Genomic DNA, 19,785 nt, shown 5'->3' with positions numbered 1-19,785 from the left:
TAGACAGAGACAGCAAGTACATTCTGGAAACTAATCAAAGGCCATAACCCACAGGCCTCTTGGGGAGCGAGAAGGCCACTGGCAAGGACCAGAGAGTAAAAATGAGGCTTGATCAAGAGGAATGACTGTGGCTCTGTCCAGAGTCAGCCTTGACAAGCTCTGGGCTGGCTCAGAGGCTCCTTCTTTGAGTGCATCTGAACTGTATCGTTCTAGCCTTCTGGGCAACTTGCCCTGGCTTGCTCTTGCCACCTATGTCAAACACCATATCGCCATGTATCTGTAGTGGTCACCTTCTTCCCACATCTCTGCTGGTCTCTGATGCTATCTGGTTAATTCAGATTCTGGGGCTGAGAAGAGAGCAGAAAGCTGAGAATTCAGCATTGACTTGAAACAAGTTGTGCCAGAGATTATACTCTTTTATTTTGGTGGCACACTGGTTTCCCTAAACTTCATGAAAGGCCAGAAACCACGAATCTGATGACTGGACGAAATCCAGGGGGAAGCACACTATCATGTCAGGGGGGACAGACGCAACAATGCTTATGAAGGGGGCACAGAATATTCTTTTGCGTCATAGGACAAGATACGGGTTTAGTCTAGACGCGAGACTGTTCTTTCCCTTCTTGATAAGGAAAGCTAGCAGAAAGTTTATTTAAATCACTTCTTGAGCTTTTATCTTTTCGACAATATACTGGAGAAACTTTGAAAAACCAGTTCCAGCTGATACACACATATGTATTTTTTGATAATGTAAATACAACAGCCACATGTTAATCCACCCTGCACTGCTCTGAGTGAATATACTTAGAAAAAACCTTTGTTAAGAGAGAAGGCTTTTTTCCCTCTAAACAGGAATGTAAATGTCTATTTTACTAGAAATAACAAGCTTTTGTTTTTCTTTAATGAAAAACTAAATACGAGATAGGCTGATGATGAAGTATTTGTCTTGCAGACTGGGCATTTTTATTTTTAAATATGGTCCTCATCCCCTCCCTGTAAAGTCCCAGCATGTTACAATAAGGGTTGTAGTCAATATGCAACCTGGTTGGGAAGAGGGGTTTTAGAACCCAGTCCAATCTTTATTTTTTTAACAGAAGAAGAGTCTGAAGCCCAGAAAGATAAAGTGACCTGGCGAAACTCACATATTTAGTGACAGAAAACAGGCTTAAAACCTGGACTGGAAAACTGTCCAGTGCTGTGTGCCTCAGGAAGAAACCAACAAATTAAGGCCTGCTAATTAAGGGCAGGCAGCAGAGTGATACCAAGGACAGATCTGCAGCAAGGGTAGGGAGAGCATGAAGACAAAAACAGGAACCTTACTGGTCTGTGGCTTATTTAGGTCTAAGACTTAAATGAACAATTGTGTTCTGCCAAGAACAGTTTTTGCATAGAGGGCTAAGGATCAAAGGGAACAAGATGGGAAGGCAGAGGGGGCAAAAGTAAAGCAATGGTTTTCATCACTGTCATTAGCTGATTAACTCAAGTTTGGTGAAAACCCTACCCTGAGTCACAGGAGGGGATTACTATTTGCTCCACGTCTTTTTTAAAAAATTAGTGAATGTTAAATGTGTTTGTGAGACAGGATCCATCTCACACTGCAGTCCCGTACTCAGACTGTTACATGGTTCTGCTGCACAGACCTATAAAGGATTAATCCTTAAACGATTATACTGAAATCCTGTTAATTCTACACATGTTAAAAGAATTTGCTCAGGAGACTGGGGGAGCTGTGTCTTAGTGGACAGGAGTCTAAAGTACACTGGAATTTACTAAGAAACCTGTTTGTAAAAATTATTACTTATTGCCATTTTCTTACAAAAATATATTTTGGAAAGTTGTATACTGTCAATTAAACGGCTTTTGTCTGAAAAAATATATATATATATTTATATAGTATCTATCTTCAAGGGGCTCATGAGCTCATGGGAAAGAAAACAATGTAGAGTGACAGCATCCATAGAGTATAGTCAACTAGAACAGTGGTATCAGGATGAAAAGAGAATATGCTCTAAAAGTTAATTGTTTCCTCTAATCTTTCACTTCTATCTGCATTCCCATCTTAAACATTCCTACTTTCTTGGTCTAATTCCCTATCCAGCCAGAACTGATTGGAAGAGCAGTGGACATAAGCCCCAAAGGAACCAAGTCATGATGGGCTAAACCAACTAAATTCTTTCTTGAGATAGATATAAAAATAAGCACTGTTGAGCCTAAACTGGGAGATCATGGAGAACTTGTGGTAGGGTGGTCACTGTTCTTTTTATCTTTTTATTCATTTGAATGCCATTGCAGAGAAAGAAAGTGTATTTATCAAAAAATGTTCAAGAAAACAGAAGAGATTTTGTCTGTTTTGCTTACTGCAATGTCTCTAGGACCTCATATACACACTACTTGGCCATAAGTTATCTTTATATTGTAATGTTTTTGCCCAGTGGCCACGGTAACACAGTGGGGACTTTACTGTAGAAGGAAATCATAAAAGGAAAGAGGGTGGCTGTACTACATGGTATGTGAACAGTGATTCCCTAGCTGAGGACACAAATTTTTCCATCAAATTGCTCTGCCTAGGTATAAATTCTGTGATTTGTAAGATTCAAAAAAATGAAAGTACAAGTAGAACTGTTTTTGTTGAAAACTTACGATAAGAGCCATCTGGGCTAATTTCATCACTTATAACCAGGCAGGTAATCTGAGAATAAGGTAAAGGATTATTTCGATTATAAGGACTAACAATCATCCCAACGAACTTTGCACCGCCTCTGGAGAAGTAACTCTACAATTAAAAAAAAAAAAGTATAATTAGTTTCAACTACATAAACTTAAAAGTCAGTATTTACCCATACCAACATTTTACACACCCAATAGAGGACAAGGGAATGCAAAGGTGTGTTAGAAACTTCACTTCCAAACAGCAACTAGATGAAGTTTATTCCATACCCTAAACTTTGCGGGCCAAAACATGTCCAACCCAACCCGAAAAGATCACCTGGCTTACATAATCTACATTTTCCATGAATACATTAATAAATTAAATTTACTACCCTTCAGCTGTAATCTTTACCAAAATGGTAACAAGTTACAATCAGTTGCCAACAGCAAAAACACCCAGATATCAAACAAAACTGCAGAATAAAACAAAACTTTTTTCCAGACATGCAAAATACATGATATTTCCAATTATTTCAGTTGTATCCAGTCTCTGTTCTAGTCAGCCCCATCATTTTTAAAGGCTCTGGGAAGAATTAACACCATTACTGTGATGGTTTGTCTGTATTAAACAAAATACATATATTACTCTTGTAATTACTTTGCTAGAAATGTTAAAAGTGTATTTAATTAATAGAAAACAATGAGAGGGGAGAGAATGTGCAATTATTTACAGACTATACACACGAAGACCTATAAACACACCTGGTATTTGGCTTGAGTGTCAATATCTCGTAAGGAAGGATTAGGGTCAAAGGCAGGGTGAGAATGATACCATCCAATAACACTATAGCCCCTGACAGCCAAGGTTTCCGAGGCTTGTGTTTGTGAGACAGGATCCATCTCACACTGCAGTCCCGTACTCAGACTGTTACATGGTTCTGCTGCACAGACCTATAAAGGATTAATCCTTAAATGATTATACTGAAATCCTGTTAATTCTACACAGAATTCATACACAGGAACAGAAACTTTTTAAAGCCAAGTCTTTTATTTGTCTCTATCACAGGCAGCCTTTAACTTGCAAATGAATTACTCTCCAAAAGTGTGACTATATGCTAGGAACTCAAAATCCATTTTTCTACTCAGACAAGTGAAGTGTTGGTCAGCTCATATTAATGTTTGTAAAAAGTCATTCAATGACCCCTATTATTTATGGTAATTTCTAGCAAATGATGTATACTGAGTTTCAATTATAAGGCGGCCTCTTAGGAGCTGAAGCTTTTACTGGCGAAGGCAATATGGAACCAAGGCCTGGCAGTTCCCTCCTTCTTGGTGGAGGAGGGAAACAGGTGCTCAATACATGGAATGTTCAGTCACCTCCAGGAACACATAACTTTCTTTCTCCTTTAAAAAAAAATATTTATACTTATTTGGCTGCATCAGGTCTTAGCTGTGGCACGCAGGCTCTTTCGTGGCTGTGCGTGGCGCAGCGCATAGGCTTAGCTGCCCCGCGGCATGCGGGATCGAACCTGCATCCCCTGCATTGCAACGCAGATTCTTAACCACTGGGTCACCAGGGAAGTCCCAGGGAGGAAATAACTTTCTACATTTGCATATTCTCATTTATATCATAAAGTTTATATGTTAATTATATCCATTGAAATCTATAAAAACACTTGGTATAGCAGCAAGACTAAATTTTTAAAATTTTAAGAGAAAACTTACCTCAACTATTTTATCAGCTTCTGAATATCTTCCTCCTAACAGACCAATCACTTCTGCCATAGAAACATGAGCATGCTAAAAGAAACACAAGATAGACTTAGTCCAAACATACAAACTAAATCCATCTGACAAAATACCAGAACAAATCTCACTTATCATAGGAGAGTCATTTACAAGTATGATAATTATACTTTTCTAAAATGAATTAACACAGTAGAGGAATCAGATGCTAGGCTCAGCATACACAGACTTAGGATTTAAGACCTATCTTTACTGCTGGCTAAGAAACTGAACCAAACATTCAAACACTCCAAGATGCCATTTTTTACATTTACAAAATGAAGATACTGTTTTGCTCTCCCTACACAGGAAAGGTATCATACGGATACAAAGTAAAACTACTCTGGGTCCTCCTACAGAAAAATACCATGAACACACACACAACTACTGGAGATCTCAGCAGTTTAGTGCAAAACAAGGAGCCTCCAAATTATGAGTTGTGCTTTGTTGCAGTTATCTAGAAGGCAGCAGACAAGGATACTAGAAAATTAAAATAGGGTTAATGATGAGAAACAGTCTGCAAAAACTCACATTAATTTATTTTCTCTAAAATATGGAAACATGCAATTGTTTGGCTTTTCTCCAAAAGAAAAGACTTATTTTTAGATTCCTTGTAAAAGAGGATAGTTAAGATCCAAAATACACGTCTTCCATACTCTCTCTTATGCCTGCAATAAAAATACACAAGAATGGAAATCAGAATAACTAAGTAAACACAATGTAATATCCTTACCAAATCCATTATTAAAAGTGCTTCTGAAGCTACTTTCACCTGAAATGGCTCCTGAAATATAAGAAAAAAAAAATGGGGGAGCATAAAAATAGAGATTTTATTCTTTCTAACTGGAATGTCCATCCTTTTCTCCTGTATCTATCACACCAAGTTCTCACTACCAACCAAGGCTCAGCACAAATCAGACTTTTAAAGAAATATATGTATAATTCAAAGCCCTAGCATGGAGAAATTCCTTCTCATTTTCCACCTGTATCACTCATCTGACCCTTAGCGTACCCTGACTTATCCAACCTTTCATATACACATGCCTTGCACACATAGAAAAAGAATATTACATGTCAGAGAGGAGGGTATTATTTATGGTCATTCTGTGATGAATGAATAGTACCTGCTTTTCTTCACTGAAAAAATGACAAGGTATCAGTTGGAAGGGATCAAATGAGCTGGAAAAGGAAAAAGAAAAGAAAATCATTCCTAATATAATTTCAATAACGTAATTTATTTACAAATTTGAAAATGTATACCAATAATCTAAACCTAAATTCTGTCCAAGTGGAAAAATAATAAATTAGGAGAATTTATGATATAACCCTTTGGAAAGAAGCATGGTTCTTTTGGACTTGACTGAAAATTTGAGAAACAACAGGACCTTTGAGAAAGTAATTTTGTTGTCTTAATTTCTTTTAACACCCAAAGAGAACATTATAAATGGCCAGACATGTCCTACACTGAAAGCAGGTTTCAATGAAAACCTAACTCTGACATAAGATAGGAAAGGAAGTTCAAAGACAGACGTTTCTCAGAAACATTTCTGTCAGTACAATGTGTTCAGGATAAAGGAAGCGCTCAGTAAATCTTTGCTGAATGAATAAATGACAATTCTGTTAAAGAAATTAATGTCTATACAAAGTTCTGTGGTAAACTCATCTTTTAAGCTGAAGTATAAAAGATGGAAAAAGGGCCACCTAACCAAAGCTAGATAAAAAAACGTGTAAATATGAGAGAAATATTAGAAAGGCTTTGACCAATAAAGAACTGAGGTTTGAGAAAAATAAAAACTCTTAGGCTACACCCAGGGAAAGCAAATACACAAGGAATATGTTCATGTTAACAACCGGAAAAGAGCAGAACTATTTAGTTCCTATTCTACCAGAGACTTAGTGCTAGATGAGATACTTTGTTTTGCTGAATACTGTATTCCAAATACTGAGAACAGTAGGCATTTAAAAAGTGTTTGCTGAAGGAGGAAGATGTTCAAATTAGAAAGTGCTTAATCAACGCAAATAAAATGAAGAGAGAAAAAAAAAGGTCAAGAGAGTTAGGAAAATAGAAACAAAGCATTTACATCCCAGAGCACTTTGAAGAACCATCGTCTGAAACCACCGTCAACCCTTTTTGAGGCACTGCAGAGAATGGAAAATTACTGGAGGACCAGGAATAGGCAATTACTGGGCCTGTTTTCAAAACACCAAAAAAGAAGCAGAGGAAAATTCTAGAAAAGGTTATTTAACAACTGCTTTGCAAGCCTTTAGCAAGTGAAGAGGTGACTAAGAATGATGGGTTCATGAAAATATAAGTCATGATAGGTACACCTAAATTTCACTTTTGATAGCAATGATATGCTAGAAACTAGCAGACTCATAAAGACTCAGTTATTAAATGTAAGCAAGACATCTGCTATGATTATTCTTCTGTATAAGATGAAGAATGAGTTAATTGGGTTAAGTGGTAATATATAGCTGATTCAACAATGATGTCTGAGGTTTGCATTATTTCAGTTAAACATTTTAATCAGTGATCAATGGTGGAAAAGGCAAGCTTACTGAAATGTTGATGATTCAAAGTTACGAAGACTAATATGAAAAAAGTGGATCTGGATTCAAAAAGATCCTAACTGGAAGAATGACTTGAAAATTACAGTAAGTATGTTTCACATTTAGATTCAGAAAATCAAGTGTCTGGACATGAGATGAGGAGTCCTAGTTTATGGATGACTGTAGCTTATCTCATTTAATTTATTCTCACAACAATTCTAAAGTTTGACTTTAATTTTAGAGAGGTGATATATAATGTAATGGTTAGGAGCACAGATTCTTAAGCCTTAATGCCTGGGTTAAATCACACCACCACCATTAACAAGCATGGGCAAGTTATATAACCTCTCTGTGCCTCTCAGTTTCCTCATTTATAAAATGGGAATGATTATATTAACTACTTCATAGGGTTGTTATGAAGATTAAATGAGTTAATATATATGATATGCTTAAAACATAGCTAACAGTGCTAATTGTTAAAGTTATTATTTTATAAATGAGGACCTTAGGCTTATAAAGGCATTATGTAACTTACCCAGGAACATCTAACTGCTGAGTATTAGGGCTCTTTCCACTGAAAATTACCAAGAGGTGTTCCTGGATATCTTGTTTTAAAAGGGACACTGACAAAACTACAGTCTGTTTCATGGGTCATCTGCAGGAAGTGAGGGTCTAGAAAATCAAGGCATTTAATTTATACAGCGACCCTTAATGTTACAAGCTACATATTTTATATTTAAAAAAAAAAAAAAAAAAACCCTCACTAACATTCAGCACCAACCAAAGAGGGAACTAGTCATTTCATGAGGTTACTGGTTTATAATGTCTAAGGTGTTAAATAACCACCTGTCATAAACAAGGCCCTCACAACATATGTTGGATCCTATATTTACTGAACATGAACAAATTAAAACTTTTGCTCATGGTCTCCCAAATTAACAATCAGTGAAATAAAAAAATTCTTAAATTTCAGCAGTATTTTTAAACTTAATAAGTGAACAAAGTAATGTTGCAACATCAGATAGTCCTTCTATATGTTTTCTAATCATTTATGATTATTAACAAAATCACACTTGCATATTGTCACATTATACCTTTTTGTTGGTCTTGGTACTTTTGAAGGTTTACCAGGTTTGCATTTATCCTCTTCTCTTCTTCTTGCCAACTCCTCAGCAGAGAGATGCTAAAAAAAAACCCCACCATTTGATCAAAGCATCCATCAACCACTGAAGGGAGAATTAATAAACAGACATCACAGCATAAAGCTAATGTGCACATATTCTGCAGAGACAATGCCTGGCTCTGCCTCACACTAGCTGGGTGACTCTGGTCAAATTACTGAAGCTTTCTGTGTTTGTTTTCATCATCTTTAAAATGTGAACAATAATAATAACACCACTATGATGTTACTGTGAAGACTAAATGAATTAATGTTTGTGAAACACTGACAGTAGTGTCTAACATAGTAAATCCTACAAAAATATAAAATAAAATAACTCTCATTTCATATCTACTACCAATCTTATTGGGTTTCCCAGGTGGCACTAGTGGTACAGAACCCGCCCGCCAGTGCAGGAGACGAGAGCCATGGGTTTGATCCCTGGGTTGGGAAGATCTCCTGGAGCAGGTCATAGCAACCCATGGACAGAAGAGCCTGGTAGGCTAGAGTCCACGGGGTCGCAAAGTCGGACACGACTGAAGCGACTAACACACACTCATGTATCAGTCTTATACTCCAGCCCATGTGAACTACATACCTTTTCCAGACTATACCTGGTATTTTCCCATGTCTGGTACATGTCTATACCCTTACTTAGATGTCTCTTTCAGCCGAGAGTCCCTCATCTACATTTACACATTTTGAGATTCTCTTGCTCATTCCCTAAGTAACAGATGAAACATCACTTCTTCTGTGAAACCTACCCTGACCATACCTGTTAAGTCGATTTTTATTTCTTGGAACCAATTTGTTGGAACTCACCAAAGGTTTTATCTTTCCTACTAGAAATGTAAATTCCTTCAAGGCAAGGACCATGTGTGACTAACTGCTGTACCTAGAATAATGCTCAGGCTGGGGGCAGGGAATGGGGAAGAGAGAAAGAAGAGAACTAACATTTATGGAATACCAGGTATATGTAAGACTTACTGATACTGAGTATTAGGACCTTCATACATTTTATTTTATTTACTTCAACCTTTGAGGGGATTATAAATGAAACCCTGAGGTTCAATGCAGTTACCCAATGTAACAAAGCCAGTAGTACACATTCATACATTTTTCCAATTTAACGTGCACTGGCTATACACAAACAGATTATATAGTCATAGAAGGTGTGTGTGTGTGCACCCATGTATATACATAATTCACTGCCTATGTTTCTTTATAGAACCATAAGTTTTGTTAGTAGATATAATACTTCAATATTTGTAATTCAATTTATGTCTAATGCTCGGAACAACATTTTAATTGGTATATCAGAACATCATTCAAGAACTGTTCACTGAAATGAACAGGGCACAACTCCCTGGCATGTTGACAGATATTCTGGAGCTAAAGACCAGAATATTGGGACAGATAATGACAGTTCTGAAAATCAGTCAAACTTCTAGTTAACTACATCCTCAATATCTTTTTCTTTGTTGTTTATTGATGACTTTTAGACAAACAAATTAATATGGGAAAGAGACCTATACATGGAGACATATAAAACAAGTGTAATATGTGACATTAAAGATACACAAATGTATACTGACAAAACAATTTTTACTTCTGAGTCATCTGAAGGGATCAAAGTTACCTCAAACGTCTGTCCTTCCAAGTCTTTTGCATCACACCAATTTCCCCAAGGGTCTCGGACTCTGCGTCTCCTTGTGCGCTGTTATGAAATTAAAAATAAAGCAAAAGGGAACAAGATTAGCTTGGAGAAATCACAGCACATTACTATATAAAACCAAAATGATAATTTTCTAAACATCAATTTCTCCATTAAATTATTATAATCCCTGATCAGCAATGCCTGACTATATTTTATTATGTTCAATGTTAGCATTCTGCTCAAAAATAAGTAAGTGATGATTTTTGAAATTTTGTTCTGATTTCTCCTTTAATTTTCATTTCCTTTCACCATATTGGAGTTACACTATAGGAAAAGAATATTTTTTAGGGCCAAGAAGAACCACCACAAAAATGACTTCATACTAGAAAACTAGCAAGAGCACACAGCTAGAGGTATAATAATGAAAACTAGAAGCAAAATAATTGTATCTCAGACTTAGGAATATGTATGACTAGCACCAACTCCAGCAACTGTACATGAAAACCTTCTTTCTTTAAAAAAAAACAAAAAAAAAAACAAAAACAATCTAGGGTAGACATGTTTTATAGCCTAAATACTCTGAGGAAAAAAACCTGCTCTTTCATCTTCTATTCTTTTCTATTTACCTTACCTATTACCAATTTCACCTATTTTATTAGTAAAGCCCTGGAGAAGGAAATGGCAACCCATTCCAGTATTCCTGCCTGGGAAATCCCACAGAGGAGCCTGGTAGGTTAGAGTCCATAGGGTTGCAGAAGAGTCAGACACGACTTACCCACGAAACAACAGCAACAATTAGTAAAAGCCAACAAGACCACAGCATGACTCTGCCTTTTGGGAGACTTGTTGGATCACCTATTTTTAAAATAAGATGCATGCATTTTAAAACACTGTAAAACTCATTGCCGTTTAGCTGCTCAGTCATGTCTGACTTTTCTGTGACCTCACAGACTGCAGCCCACCAGGATTCTCTGTCCATGGAATTTCCCAGGCAAGAATGCTGGAGTGGGTTGCCATTTCCTTCTCCAGGGGAATCTTCCTGGCCCAGGCATTGAATCCGCAGCTCCTGCATTGGCAGGCAGATTCTTGACCACTGAACCACCATGGAAGCCTGTAAAACTCATTAACCTCAAGAATTAAAAAAGACTAAAATATTTTGAACAGCTCTTCCAAAAAGCTAAATCTATGGCAAGAATTTTAAGCAAACAAAAAGAAAATGGAAAGAAAAAAAGAGCTTAAAAAAAAAAAAGCTTAAATGTATGGTTTTAAAAGATATGTTAGATACGGATATCAAAATGAAGCAGTCTAAGACCACTTTAAGCAAAACATCATACTTCTGTGTAAAGTTTGTGAATGATTTTCAGATTTGGGGGGTTTGTTTTTTGCCTACAAATTAACATGAAACTGAATGAAAACAGAAAAGTGAATGGCCTGGGTGAAAGAAAACATCTTCTACTAGATGGCCATTTGTTAAATAGGTGAAGAGAAGTAGGCACACCTTACTCAGCCATCATTTAGGGAGACACGGGACTGCTTACCATAGACTGCAGATGCTGGGCAAGTTGGTACGCTTCTACAGTGTCTTTTCTGTCTCTGATTCGTACTTTGTCAACTGGTTGTGGCCTGTTATACACAGCCTGTTCTATTGGAATCCAGAAAAAAACACAATAATCTATTATTTTATAGAATTATTTGTCCAATGGGAAGACACATCTACAATTGTAAGCCAATTTCTAAGTTTTTTTTAAGTATCTGTGTTTCTATCTTATTCCACAATACACATCTGATGTGCTTCTTGGTAGTTCTCACATGAAAGTAATGCTGCTTTCATAAGGAAATATCAATAAAATGAAACATTCAGGAAATGGGTCAGTTGTTTAATTTCTGCTTAAATGAGTGCTAAGCCCACTTTGCTAATTTTGGTATTCTAATACAGTAAACTGATTTCACTTTTCTTTTCGTGGCTAGGGAAGCTATGACATCTTAGTTTTCCTATAAAGCCATTCCTGGTACCTTGCTTTTGGCAAGAAAAGACACTGAAATGAAGAACAGATCCCAGGGCAGACTGTAAATTCTATCTATCTCTACATGAAATGAAATAATCTCTGGTACGAAGTTTTCTGGTTGTCTTTTCATAGACACAGAACACAGACTATACTCCACTCAAACCATGGATTACAACATTCTAATTAACTTGTCACTTTCCAACTATTATAACTATTATCTTTCTTCAAAATTATGTCATGTTAATTCAATAAAAGGGCAGAATACATTAAAAATATGCATGATTTTACATTTGAGAAAAACTAGGGTGAAAGAAACTTTCTACCACAAAAAATATTTTGGCACTTTTATTACATTTAAGTAAAAAGGCACATAAATTATTTTATTTAAATACCACTAGACAATATGTCTAGCATTAATATAGTATTTCCAAATTAAATGGGCTTTGATTGGACTTTTCATAAAATTTTCTTTACCTGACAAAGAAGTGCATCCATAAATCATTTCTACTACTTAAACTTAATATTTTTCCTTTAAAATCACCAATTTTGACTGCAGGTTAAAAGGAAATATAGTTTATCAACAGAAATCTGTTTTAAAACAAAATCTCAATACATTTGTTCTATAACACCTTTATACACATTTATTCTATAAATGTGTATAAAAACACATTTATTCTATAAATGTGTATAAAAACACATTTATTCTATAGCACCTTTCTGTACTCTCTAACAATACTAAATCTACTTGAATACTGACTATCAAAAGAAATTAATGGGTCCTGTAAGGATAAAAAACGTTGAGTAAAAAGATGTTGTTGGGTTTTTATTTTTACCACATCCAAAATTGATTGCTCCTATCAACTCGAGGTATGTATGAATCCGTCCAATACAATTAACATCCCCACAGTTCTTCAGGCCAGGACGTACTGAGGTCTTATTTAAGTATTTCGGTTTGCATATCTCCCTAAGAGATGGAAGTACAATTATTTTGGATAAATAAAAACATAAAAGAAGACTTCTGGGGGAAACTTTTATTACTTGAAATATTTTAAAAATGTACCCCCTTCTCAATATGTAAATGTGTAGTAAATACAACGCTAATACATAATACTCAAGTGTACTTTTTTTGAAACAAAATACTTTTCAATGATACACTCATTAACAAGTACAGTGTGACTTTTACAAGTATCATTTCTTCCCCAACATTAAACTCCAAATGCAAGCCTCAATCTTTGAATAAAAAGGGCACATTTATAATATGTTGAAAATGCTTAGTATTAGACATTCCAATTTTTAATACATTGCTTAGGCTCATCTACTTTAACTTTGCTGGACAGCATCTTTTAATTACAAGCTACATTATAAATGCTTAAAAGTTATATACTAGTTTTAATCATTATGCCAGTAATGTTAAGTGCTCTCAGTGGAAAAGATACGATATTCCATGCTAAAGAATCAAGAAACGCCCAAAGACTGAAAGAAAGAAGAGGCTTACATAATAAAACAATTACTAAATACTTTGGTCACCTGATATGAAGAGGAGACTTATTAGAAAAGACCCTGATGCTGGGAGGGCTTCCCAGATAGCTCAGTTGGGAAAGAATACGCCTGCAAAGCATGAGACCCCGGTTTGATTCCTGGGTCGGGAAGATCCGCTGGAGAACAGAAAGGCTATCCACTCCAGTATTCTGGCCTGTATACAGTATACAGTCCACGGGGTCACAAAGAGTTGGATTCAACTGAGTGACTTTCACTTTCACATTCCTCACTGATGCTGGGAAAGACTGAAGGCAGTAGAAGGGGTCAAAGGACAAGATGGTTGGATGGCATCACCGACTCAATGGACATGAGTCTAAGCAAGCTCCAGGAGATGGTGAAGGACAGGGAAGCCTGGCATGCTGCAGTCCATGGGGTTGCAAAGAGTTGGACACGACTGAGCGACTGAATAACAACTAAATCACCACGCTAGATGGTACAACATAAAGTCATAGTAATGGAACTTAGTAAGAGTAGCAAACAATTACTGAGTACTTATAACAGATGCCAGACTCAGGGTTATATACAACTCTACAAAGTAGATTGTTATTATTCTCACTTTTGAGATGAAGAAATAAGAAGGTAAATAAGAAATGAAAGCACTTTGTTAAGGAATGACAGGATTCAAACACAGACTTTATAAACTGAGTATTCAGATATATTACATAACATAGAATTCCTCAATCAATCTTTATGCTACAAATATATATATTTTGTGTCCTACATATCAGGCACTGTTCTAGGCACAGATACAGAGATGAATCTGAAGTTTCAGACCTTACATTCTAGTAAGTCAATAAATGAATGAACAACATATACTGTACTGTCAGGTAGCAACAGTGCTAGCAAGACAGAAGAAGAAGGATAAGAGGATACAGTAGGGCAGAGAGGTACAGACTATTTTAGATAGGGTGGTCAGGAAAGACCTAAGCAGAAACCAAGTTTAAAATCATAAATTCTGAAGGTCAGTGAGGGTAAAAGTACTGATCATCTGGGATGTGGGAGGATATCAGAAGTTCCATTAATAAGGTGGGACTTCAGTGTGTCCTGAATGAAAAGTAAACACACTACACAAAGGAAGGCAGGAAAGCTGGAATGGGCAGGGTATACTAGCTACCAGAAAACCATGAATCTATAAACCATACTGGTCTAATTAATATTACACAAATCAAAAGGCTTTCAACAAAGAGCTTAGTATTAGTACAACACTGAACAAATGGTAAGGCCTCTAGAAATATCTGTTTATGATATAATGATGATTCATTCTTTCAATCTATCTCTGTATTCCAAGCATTGTTCTAAGCAGGAGGGAAAAAACAATTAACAATGAACATGGAGCCTACATTTATCATGGGGGATGGGGAGAGGCGAGACAAAACACAAATAAAAATATAATATTTTCACTGGTAAAAAAGTTCTATAAGATATATAAAATACAGGGTAAGAGAATGAGAGGGGGGAGATATGTGAGCTATTGTAGACACAGGGTAGAGAAAGGCGGCGTCTTATCTCCCTTGAGCAGAACTGAAAGAGAAGAGGAAGTGAGATTCACCAAAATCCAGTGGGGAAAAGCATTCTAGGCAATGTGAAAAGTCAGTCAAGGCCCAGAGTGGTAAGTGTGAAAATAATGGGACAAGACTGCATTCTCTGGAATCACCTCCACCTAATGTGACCTGGAACAAGCTCTGTTCCCTCTCTCAACTTCATTTCTCTCATCTGTAACATGAGAACAAGGCTGTCAAAGAGGACTAGAGATAAATACAATGTCGGGCATTTAGTAAGTATTCAATGATACTGGTTACTATTTTAATAAAATAGCCCCCTAAACAGGGAGTCAATTGCATGTGCTTTTATGGAAAGGATCTTCTAGCTACAAACAAATCTAGCAGGGCTTTTTTTATCTTTAAAACTTGAACACTTCAATTTTTTTTTTTTAACACCGCCTCCAGTCTCTAAATACTCTGTTCTATTTCTGAAGAGAATAGGTTTGAGTTCCTGTTCAAAACATTTCTTTTTGCTTTCATACTGTTCAGCTAAATCATTGTACTGAAACAGCAATATTTAACTGGTTTCATAACTAAGGCAATGACATTAGGAAACTACTGCCATATAATTTATGCTACCCATATAAATTATTCTGCCTTGTAAATCCAAAATTCAAAGTAACAAATGAAATTTGATTAAAGTAACATTAAATTGTCTTTGATAATTTACATAGACACTTTTTTGATTTAGTCATTATTTTCAAGTACTTCAATTTTGGCCATTCATGCTCTTATTTCCAAAAACAAAATTAGATACTAGGGGAGATTTAATTTAATTTGTCTGTTTTAAGTGTCAACTAGGTAATGTAGAATAATGGAAAGAGTGATTTACAGAGTTGAGACTTGCGTTGAAGTCCTTCTTTTGTCAACAACCGGTCTGTATAATCCAAGGCAGTCCCTAAACCTCTCCTGATCTCAAGTTCATTCTATTAGAGAGAAAACACCACCTGCCTAGTTTACAGGATTGTTGTGAGCACTCAGATACAGAAAAGCTCTCTGTAAACTATAAAACACTATGTAAATGTCAGGAGTGGTTCCTTATAGGTATTCTTTTACTTTGATACCACCCTCACTTAGCATCTTCCCAACCTCAATCAGTTGCAAAATAACCAAGAGTTAAGAGTGAGAAAAAAATTTTTTTTTTCTTTTAGAATAGGGTTTTCTTTAGATGTCAAAATGCTTACTATTATGTGGGTAAAATGAAAGTTACTGTTTTTTTCCTTTGGTAATCTTCCTAGGTCAGAACAGAAGCCCTCTGTAAAGATGGCTCTACACAATTTTATAGCTCCTGAAGCAGTAACAATCATGAATGTTTGATGATGTCTTAATTAAACTATTATGAAAAATGCAAATCACTTTCAGAGCACTTAAGCCAATAAGGTGGGAAGTTTTTTGGCTTGTTCCCCATCTCTCACTAAGTAACTCAAATAAAAGGTACTGACAATTTAGAGGGTACACTGAATATATAAAAAAATTCCTATATTCTGATAAAGGAATTATTAACACATTATGTCACAAGTTCAAAGTCAAAAGCATTTAAGGCAGATTTTTAGAATAGTTTCTGAAAACAAGCCACATTAAATGATACTATCCTTGACACCAAAGTTTTCTCTTTGTACTTCAAAGTAAACCATAAACTAAGACAGACATCCTTCCCCTCTTCCACTACAGTAGTGTTTTCTATATCTTCCTAACATTGTCCTACGAAACTGCTTTTTAAGGTAATGATTTATCCCTTTTCTTTTAGGACCACTGACTTGAATGAAGTAACAGATGGGTTAAGACAGCTATAGATGACAACATTTCCCAAAACTTTCAAACGGTTTCACTATGAGAAACCATGTCTTGCCTACTGAAATGTATTAATATGTTAAAGCTCTCTGGAACACTACGACTGTAAAATACTAAATTCTGCATAGGCACACGTACATACTTTAGAGTATCATAAGCTTTAAAATAGCATCTAAAATACAATTTTTCCTTACCACTGATCCAAAATATAATTCCTAATTTTCAAATAGCGTTCTGGTGTTTTAGCTTGGCGCCCATCAAAAAACTCAGGAATTGCTTGTTTTTCTTCTTCTTGAATGATATTTCTATCAACTTCTATTTCTTGTTCTGGTGGCTTAAGCTCTTCTTCCTCTTGGCTCTCCTCCTCCATTTGGCAGGAAGAATGAAAAAGCAATTCATTATCACTCAAGTCTTTCTGAATTTCACAAGGCTCTGGAGAAGGCAACTGTCTGGCATCAACTAGTATTCCATTCCCATCATGTTTATCACAGTTCTTCACCAACTTATCACATTTCTCATCATTTAATTCAGCTAATTTTTGGTCACTGGTGTTGTAATTTTCAGCCCAAAGTCTAATTCCTGAGCTTGAAAGTGTTTCCATCTCATCTTGCTTTATATTCTGAAGATACTCCTTGGAAGATTTAGAAATGGGATCTTCTTGGCTGTCAGAAACCAGTCCTTTACTGGTTTCAGATCTTTTATTATTAGAGATGTCTAACAAGAGATCACTGCTAAGATCCTTTTGGAGACCTTGTGAAGTCAACTCATCAGTCTCATCTGTGATGTCTACTTCTTCATCATCGGATAACTTTTCAATTTTTACAGCATTCAAGTTGGGATCAGCACGTCCCCTTAAACCTGATGGTGTCCACGCCTTTGTGCCTTCATCTTCATTTTTCATCTGGAAGCCACTGCTATTCTTCTGATTTGGTGTTTCCTTTTCTGGACCATCTAATTTTACCTTATTAAAAATCAAGATAAAATCTCCATAATATTAACATTTTTAAAATGTCATCACTGGCACACAAAAAAAATAAGATACAAAGTTATTAAACTGAGTACATGTCAATGGTATATCATTACTGTGCTTTTTCTGAAGGGGTTACAACTACATTTTAAAGGTAAAAGATCATCACTTCAAATTTCCATAAATATACTTACTCAATCATGGTCTGGTGACTTTGATTAATCAAATAATTATGACCTACTATTAATATTTAATTTTCAGTATGAAGTTTAAAATGGGAATCTGGCTCAGATCAACCATAGACAATTAACCAAAAACCATCATACAAGGTATTTTTAAGATATTGCAAAGGCTTTTTTCTCAGAATATCTGATACCTCAGCAGATCATTTTTTATAATGCTAAAAACTCCTTTTAGTTAAACTCACACATATTTATTGAGTAAATTAAAATCATCTTTCATTTAAATACAAATAGAAACAAATTGGCTTTTGCATGTTCATTTAACATAGCTCTAATATTATAGAGCTTATAATTTAAGACATGAAACTATCATATCTGCTATTATAAACATAAATATGTTGTAATGCAATAAGGAAAAGAAAATGAATGCTAACGAGTACATATGATTTGAAATAAAATCTTTTTTACATGTAATTTTGAAAAATCATGCAAATGACTAACACACCCAAAATATAACAGCTCCTAAAAAGAGATTATATATAGATCCTTTATCACAACAGACTCTGAGGATACTGTATTTGTAGTTAACTGGCTTACTATGTAGAGGAAAAGGAAAGGGTAGCAGGAGGGAAAAGGAAATTTGGACATTTAGCCTGAAATAGCCTTTAACAACCTGGCTATTTATTTGAAGTCTCTTGTTTTTAGCTTAAAATTTCAGACAAAATTTTGCATTGTTATTTCATTATATATTAATATTTCTTTTAATATTAAAATGTACCCTTTCATCTCAAGCCTCGGAGTAAAACTGACACTGCAAGAAGTCCTGCACATACCAGCCTGAGAAGCATGGGTAAGAGTAACTAAATTAGGCTCATTCTGTCTCGTAATACCTTGACCTTAGTAGGCTGTCTGGAAAATGCTTTTGCTGATTAAAAGAGGGAGCAGACTGATTGACTTACAATGAATTCATTCCATTACTTACTTCCTATGACCAAATGACACTAAATTAGATAAGTCTTGTATACAAGGTAAAACCCAATACAGCTGACCCTTGAACAACAGAGGGTTAGGGGCACCAACCCTCCATGCAGTTGAAAATCTGCATGTAACTTAAAGTTGGCCTTCCTTTTTGCGGTTCCTTAGTATCTGCAGTTCCACATCTGCGATTCCACCTCAGTGGATTGGGCAGTGCTGTATTACTGACTATTGAAAAAAATCCACATGTAAGTGGATCAGCTCAGTTCAAGCCTGTTTTGTTCAAGGGTCAACCCAATTTACATGAAAAGAAAGCACCAAATTTCACTTAAGACACTTTCAAATTCTATATAATTATGCTTTCAGTACTCAAGCAGAACATATTAGAGAAATTCTAAACATCAGAAGTACATGGTTGAACACAGCACAAATTACTTTCAAGACTAAGGAACTAGACCGTAACTGTCCATTTTCGAACACTGCAGTTTATTAGAGTTTTCAGACAGTTCTTCATAATAATTGTACAAGTTTCATTGCCATTAAAAAGATTTTAGAATCATGTTAGCATTTTTGGCCCCTAAGTTCTAATAATTCCTAAAAGTTTAATGCAAATATTTAAAAAGGAAAAAAATCTTCCAGGAAGCAATGACCTCTAAGGTGTTCTCTTTGGAATACTAATTGCTTTGTAGGATGTTTTTGAGCAACTAAAATTTGCCCTACTTAACTGCATGAAATTAAGTGGAGTAACGTAATAATACCAATTTAACAGGAATACTCAATACACTGAAGATATGCTTTGAGATTTTTGAAGACGAACATTTATAGGGTACTTTATGGGTATAAAATATTTTCACTATAAATACTCTGAACATTAAGACTTTAATGCCAGGTGGCACCAGTGGAAAAGAACTCGCCTGCCAATGCAGGAGATATGAGACATGGGTTCAGTCCCTGGGTTGGGAAGATCCCCTGGAGGAACTCACT

At 35.7% G+C, this 19,785-nt stretch overlaps 1 protein-coding gene across 3 annotated transcripts in view; it reads right to left on the bottom strand.

Moving 5' to 3' along the window:
* The window catches only part of MYSM1 (Myb like, SWIRM and MPN domains 1), a 44,821-nt gene that overhangs the window by 11,622 nt on the left and 13,414 nt on the right, over positions 1 to 19,785 (bottom strand). For all 3 annotated transcript variants that reach the window (XM_061121758.1, XM_061121760.1, XM_061121759.1), the window contains exons 8-17: positions 16,872 to 17,638; positions 12,640 to 12,770; positions 11,339 to 11,442; positions 9,783 to 9,860; positions 8,079 to 8,167; positions 5,559 to 5,613; positions 5,168 to 5,218; positions 4,375 to 4,449; positions 3,412 to 3,600; positions 2,641 to 2,773 (exon numbers count right to left, since the gene is read on the bottom strand). In XM_061121758.1, coding sequence (XP_060977741.1) covers positions 2,641 to 2,773; positions 3,412 to 3,600; positions 4,375 to 4,449; positions 5,168 to 5,218; positions 5,559 to 5,613; positions 8,079 to 8,167; positions 9,783 to 9,860; positions 11,339 to 11,442; positions 12,640 to 12,770; positions 16,872 to 17,638 — 1,672 coding nt within the window. The remainder of the gene's footprint in view (positions 1 to 2,640; positions 2,774 to 3,411; positions 3,601 to 4,374; positions 4,450 to 5,167; positions 5,219 to 5,558; positions 5,614 to 8,078; positions 8,168 to 9,782; positions 9,861 to 11,338; positions 11,443 to 12,639; positions 12,771 to 16,871; positions 17,639 to 19,785) is intronic.

The sequence above is a fragment of the Dama dama genome, chromosome 20 (assembly GCF_033118175.1).
Source record: "Dama dama isolate Ldn47 chromosome 20, ASM3311817v1, whole genome shotgun sequence".
Taxonomy (NCBI): Eukaryota; Metazoa; Chordata; class Mammalia; order Artiodactyla; family Cervidae; genus Dama; species Dama dama.
The sequence above is the reverse complement of the archived record's forward strand: the minus strand, read 5'-3'. Positions and strand labels throughout refer to the sequence as shown.